This window comes from Nerophis ophidion, linkage group LG14, assembly GCF_033978795.1.
Source record: "Nerophis ophidion isolate RoL-2023_Sa linkage group LG14, RoL_Noph_v1.0, whole genome shotgun sequence".
Classification (NCBI taxonomy): Eukaryota; Metazoa; Chordata; class Actinopteri; order Syngnathiformes; family Syngnathidae; genus Nerophis; species Nerophis ophidion.
The window spans coordinates 49,272,303-49,288,564 of NC_084624.1; the positions used below are offsets into that span (position 1 = coordinate 49,272,303).

Genomic DNA, 16,262 nt, shown 5'->3' on the forward strand with positions numbered 1-16,262 from the left:
CCCCATGCTCACTGAGTCTGTACATAGTCAAGGATCTCCTTGGTTTCTTTCTCCATGCTCACTGAGTCCGTACATAGTCAAGGATCTCCTTAGTTTCTTTCTCCATGCTCACTTAGTCTGTACATAGTCAATGATCTCCTTGGTTTCTTTCTTTATGCTCAGTGAGTCTGTACATAGTCAAGGATCTCCTTAGTTTCTTTCTACATGCTTAATCAAAAAAGTACTATCTATCTAATTAGTCTGTACATAGTCATGGATCTTCTTAGTTTCTTTCTCCATGCTCACTTAGTCTGTACATAGTCAAGGATCTCCTTGGTTTCTTTCTCCATGCTCACTGATTCTGTACATAGTCAAGGATCTCCTTAGTTTCTTTCTCCATGCTCACTGAGTCCGTACATAGTCAAGGATCTCCTTAGTTTCTTTCTCCATGCTCACTTAGTCTGTACATAGTCAATGATCTCCTTGGTTTCTTTCTTTATGCTCAGTGAGTCTGTACATAGTCAAGGATCTCCTTAGTTTCTTTCTACATGCTTAATCAAAAAAGTACTATCCATCTAATTAGTCTGTACATAGTCAAGGATCTTCTTAGTTTCTTTCTCCATGCTCACTTAGTCTGTACATAGTCAAGGATCTCCTTGGTTTCTTTCTCCATGCTCACTGATTCTGTACATAGTCAAGGATCTCCTTAGTTTCTTTCTCCATGCTCACTGATTCTGTACATAGTCAAGGATCTCCTTAGTTTCTTTCCCCATGCTCACTGAGTCTGTACATAGTCAATGATCTCCTTGATTTCTTTCTCCATGCTCACTGATTCTGTACATAGTCAATAATCTCCTTAGTTTCTTTCTACATGCTTAATCAAAAAAGTACTATCTATCTAATTAGTCAGTACATAGTCAAGGATCTTCTTAGTGTCTTTCTCCATGCTCACTTAGTCTGTACATAGTCAAGGATCTCCTCAGTCACAGTGCTCAGGTATTGTGTCACTGTGTATTCTCTGTTTAGGACCAAATAGCATTTGAATTCGCTCTGGTTTGGAGTTGATTCTTTCCGATGTGTCACATAGTTTTCTCATCATGTTACGATATTACACCTATACTGGCTCACCTGCACTGGCTTCCTGTGCACTTAAAGACCTACTGAAATGAGATGTTCTTATTTAAACGGGGATAGCAGGTCCATTCTATGTGTCATACTTCATCATATGAGGATAATTCTGGGAAAATCCATTATCTTTCTATTGTGTTGCTAGTGTTTTAGTGAGTTAAATAGTACCTGATAGTCGGAGGTGTACGTCCACGGGTGTCTTGACGCCAATGTCTCAGGGGAGTCGACGGCAGCTTTATGGACAGCACAAGCTCAGCTTTTCTCCGGTAAGAAGCGACTTTTTACCACAATTTTCTCACTGAAAACTGCCGGTTGACATTCCGTCGTGATTCATGTTTGCTTGACCGCGCTCTGATCCATAATAAAGTTTCACCTCCAGGAATTTTAAACAAGGAATCACCGTGTGTTTGTGTGGCTAAAGGCTAAAGCTTCCCAACTCCATCTTGCTACTTTGACTTCTCCAATATTAATTGAACAAATTGCAAAAGATTCAGCAACACAGATGTCCAAAATACTGTGTAATTATGCTGTTAAAGCAGACGACTTTTAGCTGTGTGTGTGTGCAGCGCTCATACTTCCTAAAAACCTGTGACGTCTTGCATACACGTCATCATTACACGACTTTTTCAAGACAAAATTCCCGGGAAATTTAAAATTGTAATTTAGTAAACTAAAGCGGCCGTATTGGCATGTGTTGCAATGTTATTATTTCATCGTTGATATATAAACTATCAGACTGTGTGGTCGCTAGTAGTGGCTTTCAGTAGGACTTTAAGGTGTGACTTTAAGCTTTTACTACTTACGTATAAAATACTACACGGTATAGCTCCAGCCGACTGTATTGTACCATACTGTATGTCCCAGCAAGAAATCTGCCTTCAAAGGACTCCGGCTTATTAGTGATCCCCAGAGCCCAAAAAAAGTCTGCGGGCTATAGAGCGTTTTCCGTTCGGGCTCCAGTACTCTGGAATGCCCTCCTGGTAACAGTTGGAGATGCTACCTCAGTAGAAGCATTTAAGTCTCACCTTAAAACTCATCTGTATACTCTACAAGTGAGTTTTCTTTGCCCTTATGTGGGTTCTACGGAGGATGTCGTTGTGGTTTGTGCAGCCCTTTGAGACACTGGTGAATTAGGGCTATATAAATAAACACTGATTGATGATTGATTGATCATACAGTTGAGTCCAGTGTGGTTTCTGTCTGGTGGCTCTGCTTGTGTTTGGGGGGGAGTCCCAGAACCAGATTGTTGAGCAGGCATCTGTCTCAGGCAGAGGTGTCCTAACTACTTCCATTGAGGGCCACACACTTCCACATTAAAGCATCAGGGGCCATGTTGATATTTTTCATTTTCAAAACCAATACAATATGTAGATTTTTTTAGGTAAGGGCTTTGTTATTTTGATTGGCAACACTAAATGGTCCCTAGTGTGTGAATGTTGTCTGTCTATCTGTGTTGGCCCTGCAAGGAGGTGGCGACTTGTCCAGGGTGTACAACGCCTTCCGCCCGATTGTAGCTGAGATACGCGCCAGCGCCCCCCGCGACCCCAAAAAAGGGAATAACTAGTAGAAAATGGATGGATGGATGGGCTTTGTTATGGAGTCTCTCTCTCTCTCTTGTTCTCTCTCTCTCTCTCTCTCTCTCTCTCTCTCTCTCTCCCCCACTCTCTCGCTCAGTGTACGTGACGTCACACCAGCATGGCGGTCAAGGTGACTTCGGCATCGTTCCCTTAGTGATTTGTAACATTTACTTCGTCATTCCTGTTAGTGTTTTGCGCGCGGGGTGCGTCTAGGCGAGCGTGTGAGCTCCTCAGCGGGCATAAGAGGCGGCAAGACGGGCGTGGTGCTGACCGGAGCTCCTAACAAGACTGCGGCCGGCGGCTGCTGGCCTTGAACGGAGGAGACTTGGGGATCATGCTAACCACTTATTGTCATTGCTGCATTCTTTCTTCCTCACTACAACTCACACCTTTCTCACTCTCGTGACTTTAACTTCCCGTCTGTGTTTTATTTCACTCTGTAAACCTTGCGTGGGATGACTTTGGTGCTAGCCTGTTAGCTTGTTAGCTCGTCGCTGCAAGGTTCCGCTTGGCTTCTTTTCTGTCACAATGACAGCTGTCCTTCTTCTTGGGATGGCGAACACGTGACTTGGCCTAACGTTACACGCAGACGTCATCGTTGTGATGGCTAACACGTTACTTTGCATAAGGTTACAGGTAGATGTCATCGTTGTGATGGGTAACATGTCTGCATAAGGTTACAGGTAGATGTCATCGTTGTGATGGGTAACATGTGACTGCATAAGGTTACAGGTAGATGTCATCGTTGTGATGGCTAACACGTTACTTTGCTTTAAGTTACAGGTAGATGTCATTGTTGTGATGGGTAACATGTCTGCATAAGGTTACAGGTAGATGTCATCGTTGTGATGGGTAACATGTGACTGCATAAGGTTACAGGTAGATGTCATCGTTGTGATGGCTAACACGTTACTTTGCTTTAAGTTACAGGTAGATGTCATTGTTGTGATGGGTAACATGTCTGCATAAGGTTACAGGTAGATGTCATCGTTGTGATGGGTAACATGTCTGCATAAGGTTACAGGTAGATGTCATCGTTGTGATGGGTAACATGTCTGCATAAGGTTACAGGTAGATGTCATCGTTGTGATGGGTAACATGTGACTGCATAAGGTTACAGGTAGATGTCATCGTTGTGATGGGTAACATGTGACTTTGCTTTAAGTTACAGGTAGATGTCATCGTTGTGATGGGTAACATGTGACTGCATAAGGTTACAGGTAGATGTCATCGTTGTGATGGGTAACATGTCACTTTGCATAAGGTTACAGGTAGATGTCATCGTTGTGATGGGTAACACGTGACTGCATAAGGTTACAGGTAGATGTCATCGTTGTGATGGGTAACATGTGACTTTGCATAAGGTTACAGGTAGATGTCATCGTTGTGATGGGTAACATGTCACTTTGCATAAGGTTACAGGTAGATGTCATCGTTGTGATGGGTAACACGTGACTGCATAAGGTTACAGGTAGATGTCATCGTTGTGATGGGTAACATGTGACTGCATAAGGTTACAGGTAGATGTCATCGTTGTGATGGGTAACATGTGACTTTGCTTTAAGTTACAGGTAGATGTCATTGTTGTGATGGGTAACATGTGACTGCATAAGGTTACAGGTAGATGTCATCGTTGTGATGGGTAACATGTCACTTTGCATAAGGTTACAGGTAGATGTCATCGTTGTGATGGGTAACACGTGACTGCATAAGGTTACAGGTAGATGTCATCGTTGTGATGGGTAACATGTGACTTTGCATAAGGTTACAGGTAGATGTCATCGTTGTGATGGGTAACATGTCACTTTGCATAAGGTTACAGGTAGATGTCATCGTTGTGATGGGTAACATGTGACTGCATAAGGTTACAGGTAGATGTCATCGTTGTGATGGGTAACATGTTACTTTGCGTAAGGTTACAGGTAGATGTCATCGTTGTGATGGGTAACATGTCACTTTGCATAAGGTTACAGGTAGATGTCATCGTTGTGATGGGTAACACGTGACTTTGCGTGAGGTTACAGGTAGACGTGAATGTGCGTGTCATTCTACAGCAATAAGGAAACTTGCCACAGCAGCTAAGGATATGTAAACAACCGCTTCAGCCCCAACCTACTTTAACAACCGCTTTGTTTTCAGGTGCAATCTACCAAACGTGGGGATCCAAGTGAGCTCAAGACCATCTTCCAGAAGGTGAGCATGTCACACATTTCTTTTTTCAAACCAAAAGAAGTTGTTTGTTCTTGGTGGAGGCCGGACGTGCTGAGTGAGCTTGTGTCACAAGGTTTAGATTAGACTGTTAGATACAGTTAAACTGGCAGAACTCGCTGCTTTGCTCCATGCTGGGAATATCAAGTCTAGGTCATCTGAAATTGTCAGTCATTGAGATGTTGTGTGACCAGTGAAGCTTGTGTGTTTTTAGTTTTTATGCATTTCACTCTGATGTTTGTAGTGCTGTCAGTTTTAACAGCACAAACGAGAAAGCGTATACCTTTGTACGCTCTGGATCACACCCTTGATCATTTTAAGTATTAAAAATAACTGTACTGGCTTGTTATAGTAAGTGGTTAACCTTCAAAATAGCACACAAGCTTAAGCCAAAAAAACAAACATTTGTCAGGTTAGTGCAAGTCAGACATGTCACGCCACATTATCAGAATTTGTTGGTGCCCAGCAGCTCAAGCTGTTGCATTCTTCTTCTTTTTGATCGGAAAGTTAGCAGAGTTTTTTAGTGAAAAACACAGTATGTAAAAAACGGCTTCAACTCTATTTCTCCAGACAAGTGTCGTAGACTTACAGGTCAGTCAACTGAACAAAGTGTGTCCTCTTGTCGTCTCTTGCCACATCCTACTTTGAAATTTGCGGCTTCACTCTATCACAAATGTCCTTGGTTTGTTGTTTCAAGCATATTGTATGTATTTTGTTCTTAAATTAAGCATTTTCAGGCCTAAAATGGCAAAATAAACTTGAAATAGCAATACTTCTGCAGTATTAGTCACCAGATGAGACTAAAGAAAATCAAAGTGCACTGTTCAGCCACTGATTAGCTGAGCATCTAGCAGCATTACTATATTTAAGGATTCAAGGAACTTTATTGTCAGACCGGCATGCATAAGACCGCACAAAATTTAGTACCCAACATCCCAGATTTAGCCCAATAAGTAGCACAAGAACGAGAGTATGTACATTAGAAATAATGTAATGAGAATAGGTTGTAAATAGTGTAGAATTGATATCAATATTATCTTAAAGGAATGTAAATGTGACTTTGTAGGTATTATTTGATATCTAGAAGACTCTCATAATGTTAAAGTAGTTTCATAACGCTCTCACTATGAAAATCCTTGATTTATAATGAATAATTTAACTTTTATTCATTTACCCCAGTCAAGACTAGAACCAATAAAAGCGATAAAAACGGGGGTTTACAGTAAATCCATCTCGCTAACACCCACAATTTAGACATGGTTTTAAGATGCCTTCTTTTACACAAATCCCACAAAGTAGCCATGACAGTGGAAGTGGCCTTTTTGTGCAGAACCCAGCAATGGCGGGATATTGCCACAGATGTGTGGGCTTTTACACAGAAACACGGCATCCTGCAGTCCAACAGTTATGCTTGGTAACGTCAGCGCCAGCATCAACAAGTGAGTTGTTGTCCTGCCTCTAGTATTGCTCTGATACTACTTCAGAAAGCACAATATTGGCAACATTACTTTGTCAGCACAGTACTTGTCTAAGCTACATTTACACAACAGCAGTAAAGAGAAACCTTTAAAAGGGTTTGATGAACCTGGCAGTAGCTAAAGAGGAGGTTTTCAAGCTACTGTATCGACCTGACTGTAAGACAGCGCCTCGTTTTCAACGCTTTTTTTTTAAGACAAAAAAGACCAACTAAAACATTTCTAAATATTTTTCTAGTAACAGTGAAATGTTTTTTTACTCATATTTTCTTAGTAATAAAATAGAATATTTCTTAATTCCTTAACACTTATTTTCTAAATTTGGTATCATAACTCCCCTTTTGTTTGCTAACAAACCATATGTGTGAGTGACAGGAAGAAAAGCTCTGACTCGCTTAAGGAGAAGTTGTTGGGCGCCACTTGTTGGTTAGCATGTAGAAATTTCCCTAGGCACCATTCAGGCTCTGTAAAAGTAGGTCTTATATCTGGATATTATGGAACAGACTGTACATAGCAGATGTATTTTAACAATGGTGTTGATGCTGTTACAGCAGCAGTTGTATCACAACTGGATGTTTAGGAATTAAAACAAGAACAATCAACATTTTCTTCTCTGCTTGTCATTATGCATTTTACTCTTGCGCTTATTTGAATGAATGTGATTGACAGACTGTTTGTCCAATCACCTTCGGGTGCCTGCCAACAGCTTCTGTTAACACTTTCTTGCGCGGGATTGTGAAACAAACGTGGACATTCAAAGGAAAACTCTGGGGATTACTAAGGCTGTTGACAACGCGTCATGCAAAGTGATTAAGGTGTTTATATAATAGCACTTACAACTGGTAAAAGTTATGTGATTGGTTGTTGGCTTACTAGAGCTGAAAGAAAGTCATGGAATTGTCTGGGAAGGCTGACACGTGCATTTGTTTCCACTCAGTATGCCAGCATTGTGGACAAGGATGGAGACAGGTTTATGACCCCTGGAGACTTTGTCCAGAAGTATCTGGGTCTGCAAACACAGATTCACCACAACCCCAAAACTGTACAGCTGCTGTCTGCTGTGGCCGACACCACAAAGGACGGGTGTGTACCAGCGCAGAACCTTAAACGCCACTAATGAATGTTTATTGAGCTTTCCCTGATAAGTACTTGCTACTACTGTGTTGTGTAGATAAGATAGACCACTTGTTATCCATGCAAGTATACACACACACACACACACACACACACACTGTCAATGTGAAGTATTTAAGTGTCACTCCTACATCTAGGAAGATTTCATTTGTTTTAATCTTGTCTTAAAGAGGAACTGCACTTTTTGGGCAAATTTCACAATCATTATGAAACACATGACGATGGATATGTTTGTTTTTAATGCATTCTAACTCGTAAATAACTGTAAATAAAAGTCAGTTTACAACAGAGCCAATGGGAGGTCCTCTAGTCCGCCCATAAAACCCAATGAATAACCATCCAAAAACTGCCAACGATACCCCATTTACATTTTGTGACTTGAATATTAACCAAGTATTAGTGATGTTGTTATTATAAGAACCCATTTTGACATTACCCAGTGGTAAGATGCTTTCTTGCTTGTGGAAGTTTATTGGAGATGATCAGTCATGCCTCTCACCTGGATAGTAGAAGGATGATCGATTGATTGAAACTTTTATTAGTAGATTGCAAAAGAAGGGAATACATTATATGAAACAGTACAGTTTATACAGTACAGTACATATTCCGTGCAATTGACCACTAAATGGTAACACCCGGAAAAGTTTTTCCAACTTGTTTAAGTCGGGGTCCACGTTAATCAATTCATGGTAAATGAGGACATATTGCGACAATTTGGTACACTTCAACAGCCAATTTAGACCCCCTTTCATCTATGTGAAGATTATGAGTTTTTCTTCATCTAAACGGGATTATAACAAAGGATATATCAATCGGCATCCTAACGACAGCAAACATTGTACAGTAAGTGATGTGTTATGTTTGTTGGCTCACATAAAGTCTGCAGTGAGTAGAAATCAGTGTTGTTGTTTAAAAAAAGCAAATCTTAATGTTTGAAAAGAATGTGCCACATATGCTTAAAATGAGCAAAGTATGTCATTATAAATGTTACTACATTACATATATACTTACAGTGTGTACATAAAACCTCAATGGAAGTGTTTGGATGTTTTTAAAAGGGCTTTTACAGGCAGAATAGAGCGACTCTAATCGGCTCCATTGTGAGCAGACTTTTGATCACATTTATTTACTAATGAGAAAATTAAAACATGTGCTCTTCTCTTAAAAAGGATTGTGAATGTTAGGCAGAATTCCCCAAAAAGTGCAGTTTCCCTTTGCCTCCAGTTTAATGTTGTACTGTTTGGGTGTGTAACTTGTAACTCATTCATTTCTTTCTTATCTGATGTCTTTGGCAGGCTGATCTCATTCCAGGAATTTCTGGCTTTTGAATCTGTGTTATGTGCACCAGACGCTCTCTTCATTGTAGCCTTCCAGCTATTTGACAAGACTGGAACTGGAGACATTTCCTTTGGTACGTTCCATTGTTTTGTTTTTTTCGTGGTTCAGCTTGACCAGCAGCTATGTGCATGTGGATACAATAAATTGGATTAACAGGAATAAAAATGCTTCATGTTAACATGACATTCGGAATATTCTGACCTGATCACACACGTTCGGATGAAGACTTTCTTGTGATAGAAATGGGTGGTTTATGCCGATAGATCACCTACCTAGGTTCCATTCTAGAGGCTAATCTTTCCTGTGATAAAATGGCAACCAAGGTGATCAAAAAGGTCAACCAAAGAACCAGATTCCTCTACAGAATCTCCTCTCTGGTCAACAAAAGCACCTTGAGGATTCTAGCGGGAACTCTCATTCAACCCTTCTTCGATTACGCTTGCACCTCCTGGTACCCCAGCACCTCCAAAACCCTCAAATCTAGACTCCAAACATCCCAGAATAAGCTAATCCAGTTACTTTTAGACCTCCACCCCAGATCACACCTCAATCCAACCCACTTCTCCAAAGTGGGCTGGCTCAGGGTGGAGGACAGAGTAAAACAACTTGCACTGAGCCTAGTCTATAAAATCCGCTACACCTCCTTGATACCGAAGTACATGTCAAACTACTTCCTTAACATAAATGACCGCCATAACCACAACACCAGGGGGAGCTCCACAAACCACGTTAAACCCAGATTCCGATCTAACAAAGGTCTTAACTCATTCTCTTTCTATGCCACATCAATGTGGAATGCACTCCCAACAGGTATAAAATTAAGTGCATCTCTATATTCCTTCAAAACCGCTCTAAAACAACACCTCCAGTCAACTTCAACACTTTACTAATACCCTCCTCCATTCACATCCCATCTCCCCGGATTATAAACAACTCAAATGTACTTCTAATGTATATACTTGTTCTTATGCTATGTGAACTCACTATGTTCTCTGCTGGCTGTACATATCCTACTAAATAAGACCTACACTGTTTCAATGTCCACATTTCTCTGTTGATGCAATTGTTGATGACTGAAGTTCTGATATCAACCAAAGCTCCTCATTCCACCCCCCGGATTGTAAATAATGTAAATAATTCAATGTATATACTATGATGATTAACATGTGTGATGACTGTATTATGCTGATAGTATATATTTGTACCATGAATTGATTAACGTGGACCCCGACTTAAACAAGTTGAAAAACTTATTGGGGTGTTACCATTTAGTGGTCAATTGTACGGAATATGTACTGTACTGTGCAATCTACTAGTAAAAGTATCAATCAATCAATCAATCAATCAATCAATCAAATTCAGATTGTAGCGCTTGAAAACAATTCTTCCAAAGTTTGGGTCAAAATGATCTCTGCTGCGCATGTTTGTGACGTCAGCCATACTTTGGTGGTGGAGGTAGGACTAAATTCAATAGTCTAGGAATAAAGCGATTGTCTCGCTGTCTCCCCCCATTCAACATACTGTACACAGATGTAGCGTTATGCAGCCTTTGTTGCTCTAAAACCGAGGCTAGCAAAAACAAGAGTATGGTCTGGAGTGTTGTGTGTAGATGTTTTACTCACGGCCTTACAGCTACTCCAAGTGCTAACTGCTAGCCTCAGGCACGTATACAGAATGTCATAACATGAAGACGCGGCCTGATGACGTCACGTGTGCAATCACAGGAACTTCCGCAACCCGTACATATCACAACACGGAGGGCACAAAACAGCTCCATTTAAAAAAGAGAGGTCAAACAAAAGTAGTGAACAGAAGAAAAAAATGATCCAATAAATGAGGTGATGTCAGAAAAGAAGAAATGCACAGAGCCATGTTTGATTACAGCGGAAGTCCCTGCTGCTTCTACTTCTGTTTACAGTTAGTGCAGCGCTACATCAAATAAAGTATCCCCATTTCAGGTGTGATGCATGAAAACACTCGTCATAATCAGATGGGGTTTTTTCAGGGTCCATGTACCTTGTAACGTTCTAATCTGAATGATGATCACATTGAATACATTCAGCCCATGTTAGCCGTGTTTAACTACATTTTCTGTAACGTGGTCACAGCTTTGCTCTTTTCTATTTTCTAGAGCTTTTCAGTGCTCAAACTACTTTTTTGCCCACAGAAACTCAATTTTCCCAGGCATTTATAAATCCTAAATGTACATCTTCAGTATTACGTCACTTCTGTATCCTTCCGCAGCTGAGATTGGAGTGTATAAAATGATGCCCGCAAATGATCTGTTGCAGCTCAGATGAAAAGCACCAACACACAGTTGTGTAAATCACCTTGGCCCTATCCAAACTACTTCATGTACTTCTCGAGTCACGCAGAAAGTAAACATAGAACGAGCACAAGCCGACAACTTTTTGGAAGCAAAGCAGTGTCTACCAACAACCGAAATACATAATTGATTTAATACAGTTGTTTATAATGAGATATTTACTGTATTAGCTGAAGCAATATTCATATTGCAGTGGTAGTAAGACATGTGTTATCCAAATTTAAAATGTAGTCTTCATTTATACCTGACTGATAAAATTGGAAAATCAGTTGAAATGATTAAATGTGTCTGTGTCACAGTTTTATTGGTTTCATAGCAATGACTTGGAATTAGGTTTGGTCCTTAAAATAGCTCTGATGTTGTCAAGTAACCTTTACTGCAGCTTAGTTTAGCTACATTTCTCTGGTGGGTAGCTGCAGTCTTACACTGAACATAAAGTAACTTGTCATTGAGCTTACTAAACTTTACAAGTAGCTTGCCCAACACCGGGCTTATGTTGCAGTCATGTGATTGCAGTTGATCCCAAAATACATTGGACTGTGTGCAGCTGCACTTGTTTGTGTGTTGCATCTTTACAGCACCTTGCAGTCCACTGCTGACATTGAATTTCCCCATGTTTCTCTGACATTGAATTTCCCCATGTTTCTCTGTCTGACTCATTACGCACTTAACCGCTTACACTTTTGCACCAAACCCTAACAATGCCTTTTGCTACTGTCTGTTTCTGTTACAGAGAATGTGAAAGACATTTTCAGCCAGACCACAGTGCACCACCACATTCCCTTCAACTGGGAATGTGAGTTTATCCATTTGCATTTTGGCCGTGACCGCAAGAAACGCCTCAACTACCTCGAGTTCACTCAGTTTCTGCAGGTATTGAAATGCAAATCCCTAGGATCTCCGAGGTTAAACTCGTTCTGCCACTATATTTTTACCCTTGTCTGCGCCGTGTCGTGTTCTTGCAGGAACTGCAGTTAGAGCACGCACGCCAGGCTTTTGCCCAGAAGGACAAAGGCAAGAATGGCGTCATCTCTGCCTTGGACTTCAGTGACATTATGGCCACCATCAGGCACCACATGCTCACCCCCTTCGTGGAGGAAAACCTTGTCTCAGTGAGTTTACATGTGTTGAGGTCGTCTTGATTAAGGCCATGGTCAGAAACAACCGAACCGAACAAATCCCTTCTCCCCACAAGTGTTTCGTTAGCACAAAACAGCTCAGTATTATTTAAACTTGTGCAGTTACACTTTTACCCTCAACTATTATGGAATGATTATTTCACCAAATGATGTGTGTGTATGTATATCTATATATATATATATATATATATATATATGTATGTATGTATGTAGGTGTGGGAAAAAATCACAAGAAAAATCTCCTGATGATTGAGGGAACCCCTCATGAAACAGATCTGTAGAGATGAAGTAGTCTTGTGATTTTTTCCCACACCTACATATTGCGCTCTACCACGGTATCGAGCACTATTCTCCGGATAATCCAATCAAGACATATGTATGTATGTATGTATGTGTACACAACCATTCATCCTATATGTATATGTATAAATTAGGGGTGTAAAAAATAATCGGTACAAACTGATTTTAACTTCAGAGCTATGAATACATTGTTTGGCGAGCCTCTGGATGGATCTATACATGGTATGGCCGGGTCGATGTACTGTTGGAAGCCATGAATTGGTTACTTATGGATCTACTACAAAATATGGCCGCTTTCACCTTGCGAGATTTCTGTGATGACGTAACACGAGCGTACCGTTGTCGTTAGCGACTCATGTCAGACGGCAATTACAAACAATGCACCCACAAATATTACATCTGAAGTATGGTTAAGGTTTGGATAAAAAAAGAATGGTCAGTTGGATAAAAGTATGGCCATTCATAACGTTCGGAAAGCAGCAATAAAGTAGCACAACTAACCTGAGCACTCACCTGTTGTGATAGCATTGGGACACTCAAGCCGGTGATGAAGGAGCTAAGAATGCTAATGCTAGCCGACCTACCCACTGGCAAGACTGATTTTAAAGACTTCCAGCCCCAACTTAGACACAACTCTCTGAGGTAATCACATCAACTACTAGTGCCGCTTTCTAATTGGGTCACAGGTGAAGATTCTGGACTCAGGATTCTGCTTCCAGTATTTGTTTTATCCATCTGATGGGGGTAATTGTGACATACTTTCACATTGGGTTCCGCTGCCGCTGCATACACATACCAAGTGAGTTTAGGAGGATTAGAAATAAGAAGCCACCCCACATAAAAGTTGGTCACACAACCATTCATCCTCATCAGTTAGAAGTGAAGTTCAGCTGAAGGGGAACTGCACTTGTTTTGGAATGTTGTCTGTTGTTGACAATCACCATGAAAGACTGATGTATTTGGAATGCATTGCAAGTAGTGAATAAATAAAAGTGTTTTAGCTGCCACACTGAAGCTCAGGTTTAGTTTACTTCATTGTATCTTGCACTTGTGTTACTGGGGTCTTATAAAACCTCCACCTCATTCTTCTCTACTTTATTGTTGCTGCATGACAACACTTGGAATACCTTTTCCAAAAGTGATTTGTTTACATATTCTTTTCGTCACATATATGGATTGCAATACCTTGAAGTTAGCTCATATTTAATGCAGGCAACGTCTGTTTTGTTTTGTTTTCTATTTCAAAAATAATCACATGACATTGTTCTGACGTGATACATGATATATTGGACTTTCTTTCACCATGCAAAGCTTCCATCTGTATAGAATCAAATCGTAATGTTTTAAAAAGTATTGTTAGTGAATGGTATTGTAACCCATGTACCGAGTTTCATATTTAATTGTCATTTAAAGTAGAGTTCCACATATATATATATATATATATATATATATATATATATATATATATAACCTTTTACAAGTTGTATATACACACACACAGACACGTACTGAATGTATATGTTTGTCTTCCTCCTTCCAGGCAGCAGGAGGCAGCACCTCTCACCTTGTCAGCTTCTCTTATTTTAACGCCTTTAACTCTCTGCTTAACAACATGGAGCTGATCCGTAAGATCTATAGCACACTGGCTGGCTCCTGGAACGACACACTAGTCACCAAAGGTGCGTCCAGTCTGTCAACAACCATGTGGAAGCTTTCAAAGGAAGTCTGTTTACAATTGTGTCTTATCTGCAGAGGAGTTTGTTCATGGGGCCAACAAGTTTGGGCAAATCACGCCAATGGAGATTGACATCCTGTACCAGTTATCAGGACTGCACTCTCCCTCAGGGTAAACACACTTCAAAAACAAACAACTGGGGTCAGTGTGACACTTGATCAGTTTCAACATCTGATAGAAGGTAACAACAAGAGTTTTTCCCCAAAGCGAAGTGTCCTGCTAATAAGATGGTACATTTGAATACGTCTATAATTGACCAGGACAGTGTAAACAAAACCATTGTGCATGAATGACTGCTTTGAAATGAGTTGTGTCAGACATGGCAGCTCTCAGCAGGGGTGTGTGTACTCTTTGTCAGGCGCCTGAACCTGGCGGACATCGAGAGGATAGCTCCTTTGGAAGAGGGCAGTCTTCCCTATAACCTGGCTGAAACCCAAAAACAGGTACTGTCACTTTCTCTATCACACACCATATTTTCACCATTGTCCTTTTTATTTACTCAATAATATACCTTTTAGGGACAATGGGTTTTTGAGGGGAGGAGTTACTTCTAGACTTCTGTAAATGTCTTTGAAAAAGATATATATAATTGATTCCCATATTGGAATGTTTACAAACATTTGCTTCACTTTTGCCGCTGCAAACATCAACCTTACAGATGTCACGTCTGCTCTGTAAACTGTGTATTGTATGTAAAGCAGCCATATTGCCACATGTTCTAAGTAGAAGGATGTATTTATATTTAAAGTGTGGTGGCTGTCACTATAAGATAATCTCTAAGTAAAAGGATGTATTTATATTTAAAGTGTGGTGGCTGTCACTATAAGATAATCCACACTGTATACAATTATTTACAGCCCACTCTTTTTTATTTGTCTTATGGTAGTTAATTGTCCTGGTGCTCCATGCATCCAGCATGTATTTGTTGCAGCATCTATTTATATTTGAGAGAGTGCTATGACTTCATCCTAATGGTCTGATGATGCTTCTTCCATCAGACTCACGGGGACAGTTCAAGGCCCGTGTGGCTCCAAGTGGCAGAATCTGCATACAGGTTCTCTTTGGGCTCCATTGCTGGAGGTAAGACTCACAAGTCTTTTTTATTTTTATCCTGAATACCAACAATTCCGTTTTTCACCAAGTACCACCCCAGGAAGAACTTGGCCCTCCCTGTAGTGACCAACATTCAAATACTGTAGCGTAGTAGGCATAAGTATTCATTCAAAACAAGGCAGATGCTGTATTTAACAATTATATTTATAAATGTTGGTCACTGTAACATCACACACAGTTTGAACAGTAACACTGTGTTTAAATATAGTAAACTAAAACACTGTACTTGAATCAAGTTATTCTTTGGCTGGAGCCCGCCTAGCCGTAGTGGCGTAGTAGTACACGTAACACAGTTTGACAATCACTGCAGCAGAGGAAAGAAAGACTCTTCAGTCCAAGTTTGTGTTTGTCTGTGAAGCCACGGGTGCGACAGCTGTGTACCCTATCGACCTGGTGAAGACCCGAATGCAGAACCAGAGGTCCACCGGCTCTTTTGTGGGGGAGCTGATGTACAAGAACAGCTTTGACTGCGCAAAGAAGGTGCTGCGCTATGAAGGATTCTTCGGCTTCTACCGAGGTATGCTGCTTCCTTCCAGGGCCGGTTCTAGGCAGTCAGAAATGTGAAGGGGGCCCCGTGTGTGCATGCTGCTACATCATGCACTTGTAGCAACACTGCCTTCTGAGTACAATTGGGCCTGCTTTACTCACATCCAAAAACCACGTGAGCAATCCATAAAATAGCGTGTACAATTAGTAGGTGTGTGATTTACTAAGACTGTGTGTGCAATTGTAAAGTGTTGCAGGCTGCCTGCGTGTACTGTACTATATTATCACTACACATTCACCATGTCATGCTCCTACCTGTGGCGT

General features: G+C 40.7%; 1 protein-coding gene and 1 long non-coding RNA gene across 4 annotated transcripts in view; both read left to right on the plus strand.

The window, feature by feature from the left end:
- The first annotated feature begins 2,729 nt into the window (after nt 1-2,729).
- LOC133568791 (electrogenic aspartate/glutamate antiporter SLC25A12, mitochondrial-like) overlaps nt 2,730-16,262 on the plus strand; it is a 35,991-nt gene continuing 22,458 nt past the window's right edge. Inside the window, exons 1-11 of one of the 3 annotated variants that reach the window (XM_061920928.1) lie at nt 2,730-2,814; nt 4,824-4,877; nt 7,305-7,450; nt 8,797-8,912; nt 11,899-12,038; nt 12,131-12,277; nt 14,145-14,283; nt 14,357-14,450; nt 14,698-14,782; nt 15,338-15,419; nt 15,811-15,969. In XM_061920928.1, the coding sequence (XP_061776912.1) occupies nt 2,803-2,814; nt 4,824-4,877; nt 7,305-7,450; nt 8,797-8,912; nt 11,899-12,038; nt 12,131-12,277; nt 14,145-14,283; nt 14,357-14,450; nt 14,698-14,782; nt 15,338-15,419; nt 15,811-15,969 (1,174 nt within the window). In that variant the 5' untranslated portion in view covers nt 2,730-2,802. Of the gene's footprint in view, nt 2,815-3,063; nt 3,321-4,823; nt 4,878-6,222; nt 6,332-7,304; nt 7,451-8,796; nt 8,913-11,898; nt 12,039-12,130; nt 12,278-14,144; nt 14,284-14,356; nt 14,451-14,697; nt 14,783-15,337; nt 15,420-15,810; nt 15,970-16,262 lie in introns of those variants that run through there. The other 2 variants (XM_061920927.1, XM_061920929.1) reach the window with 2 other exon arrangements.
- On the plus strand, nt 3,327-4,399 carry LOC133568794 (uncharacterized). The gene is made up of 2 exons (XR_009809679.1): nt 3,327-4,148; nt 4,198-4,399. It is a non-coding gene; the product is annotated as an uncharacterized LOC133568794 (long non-coding RNA).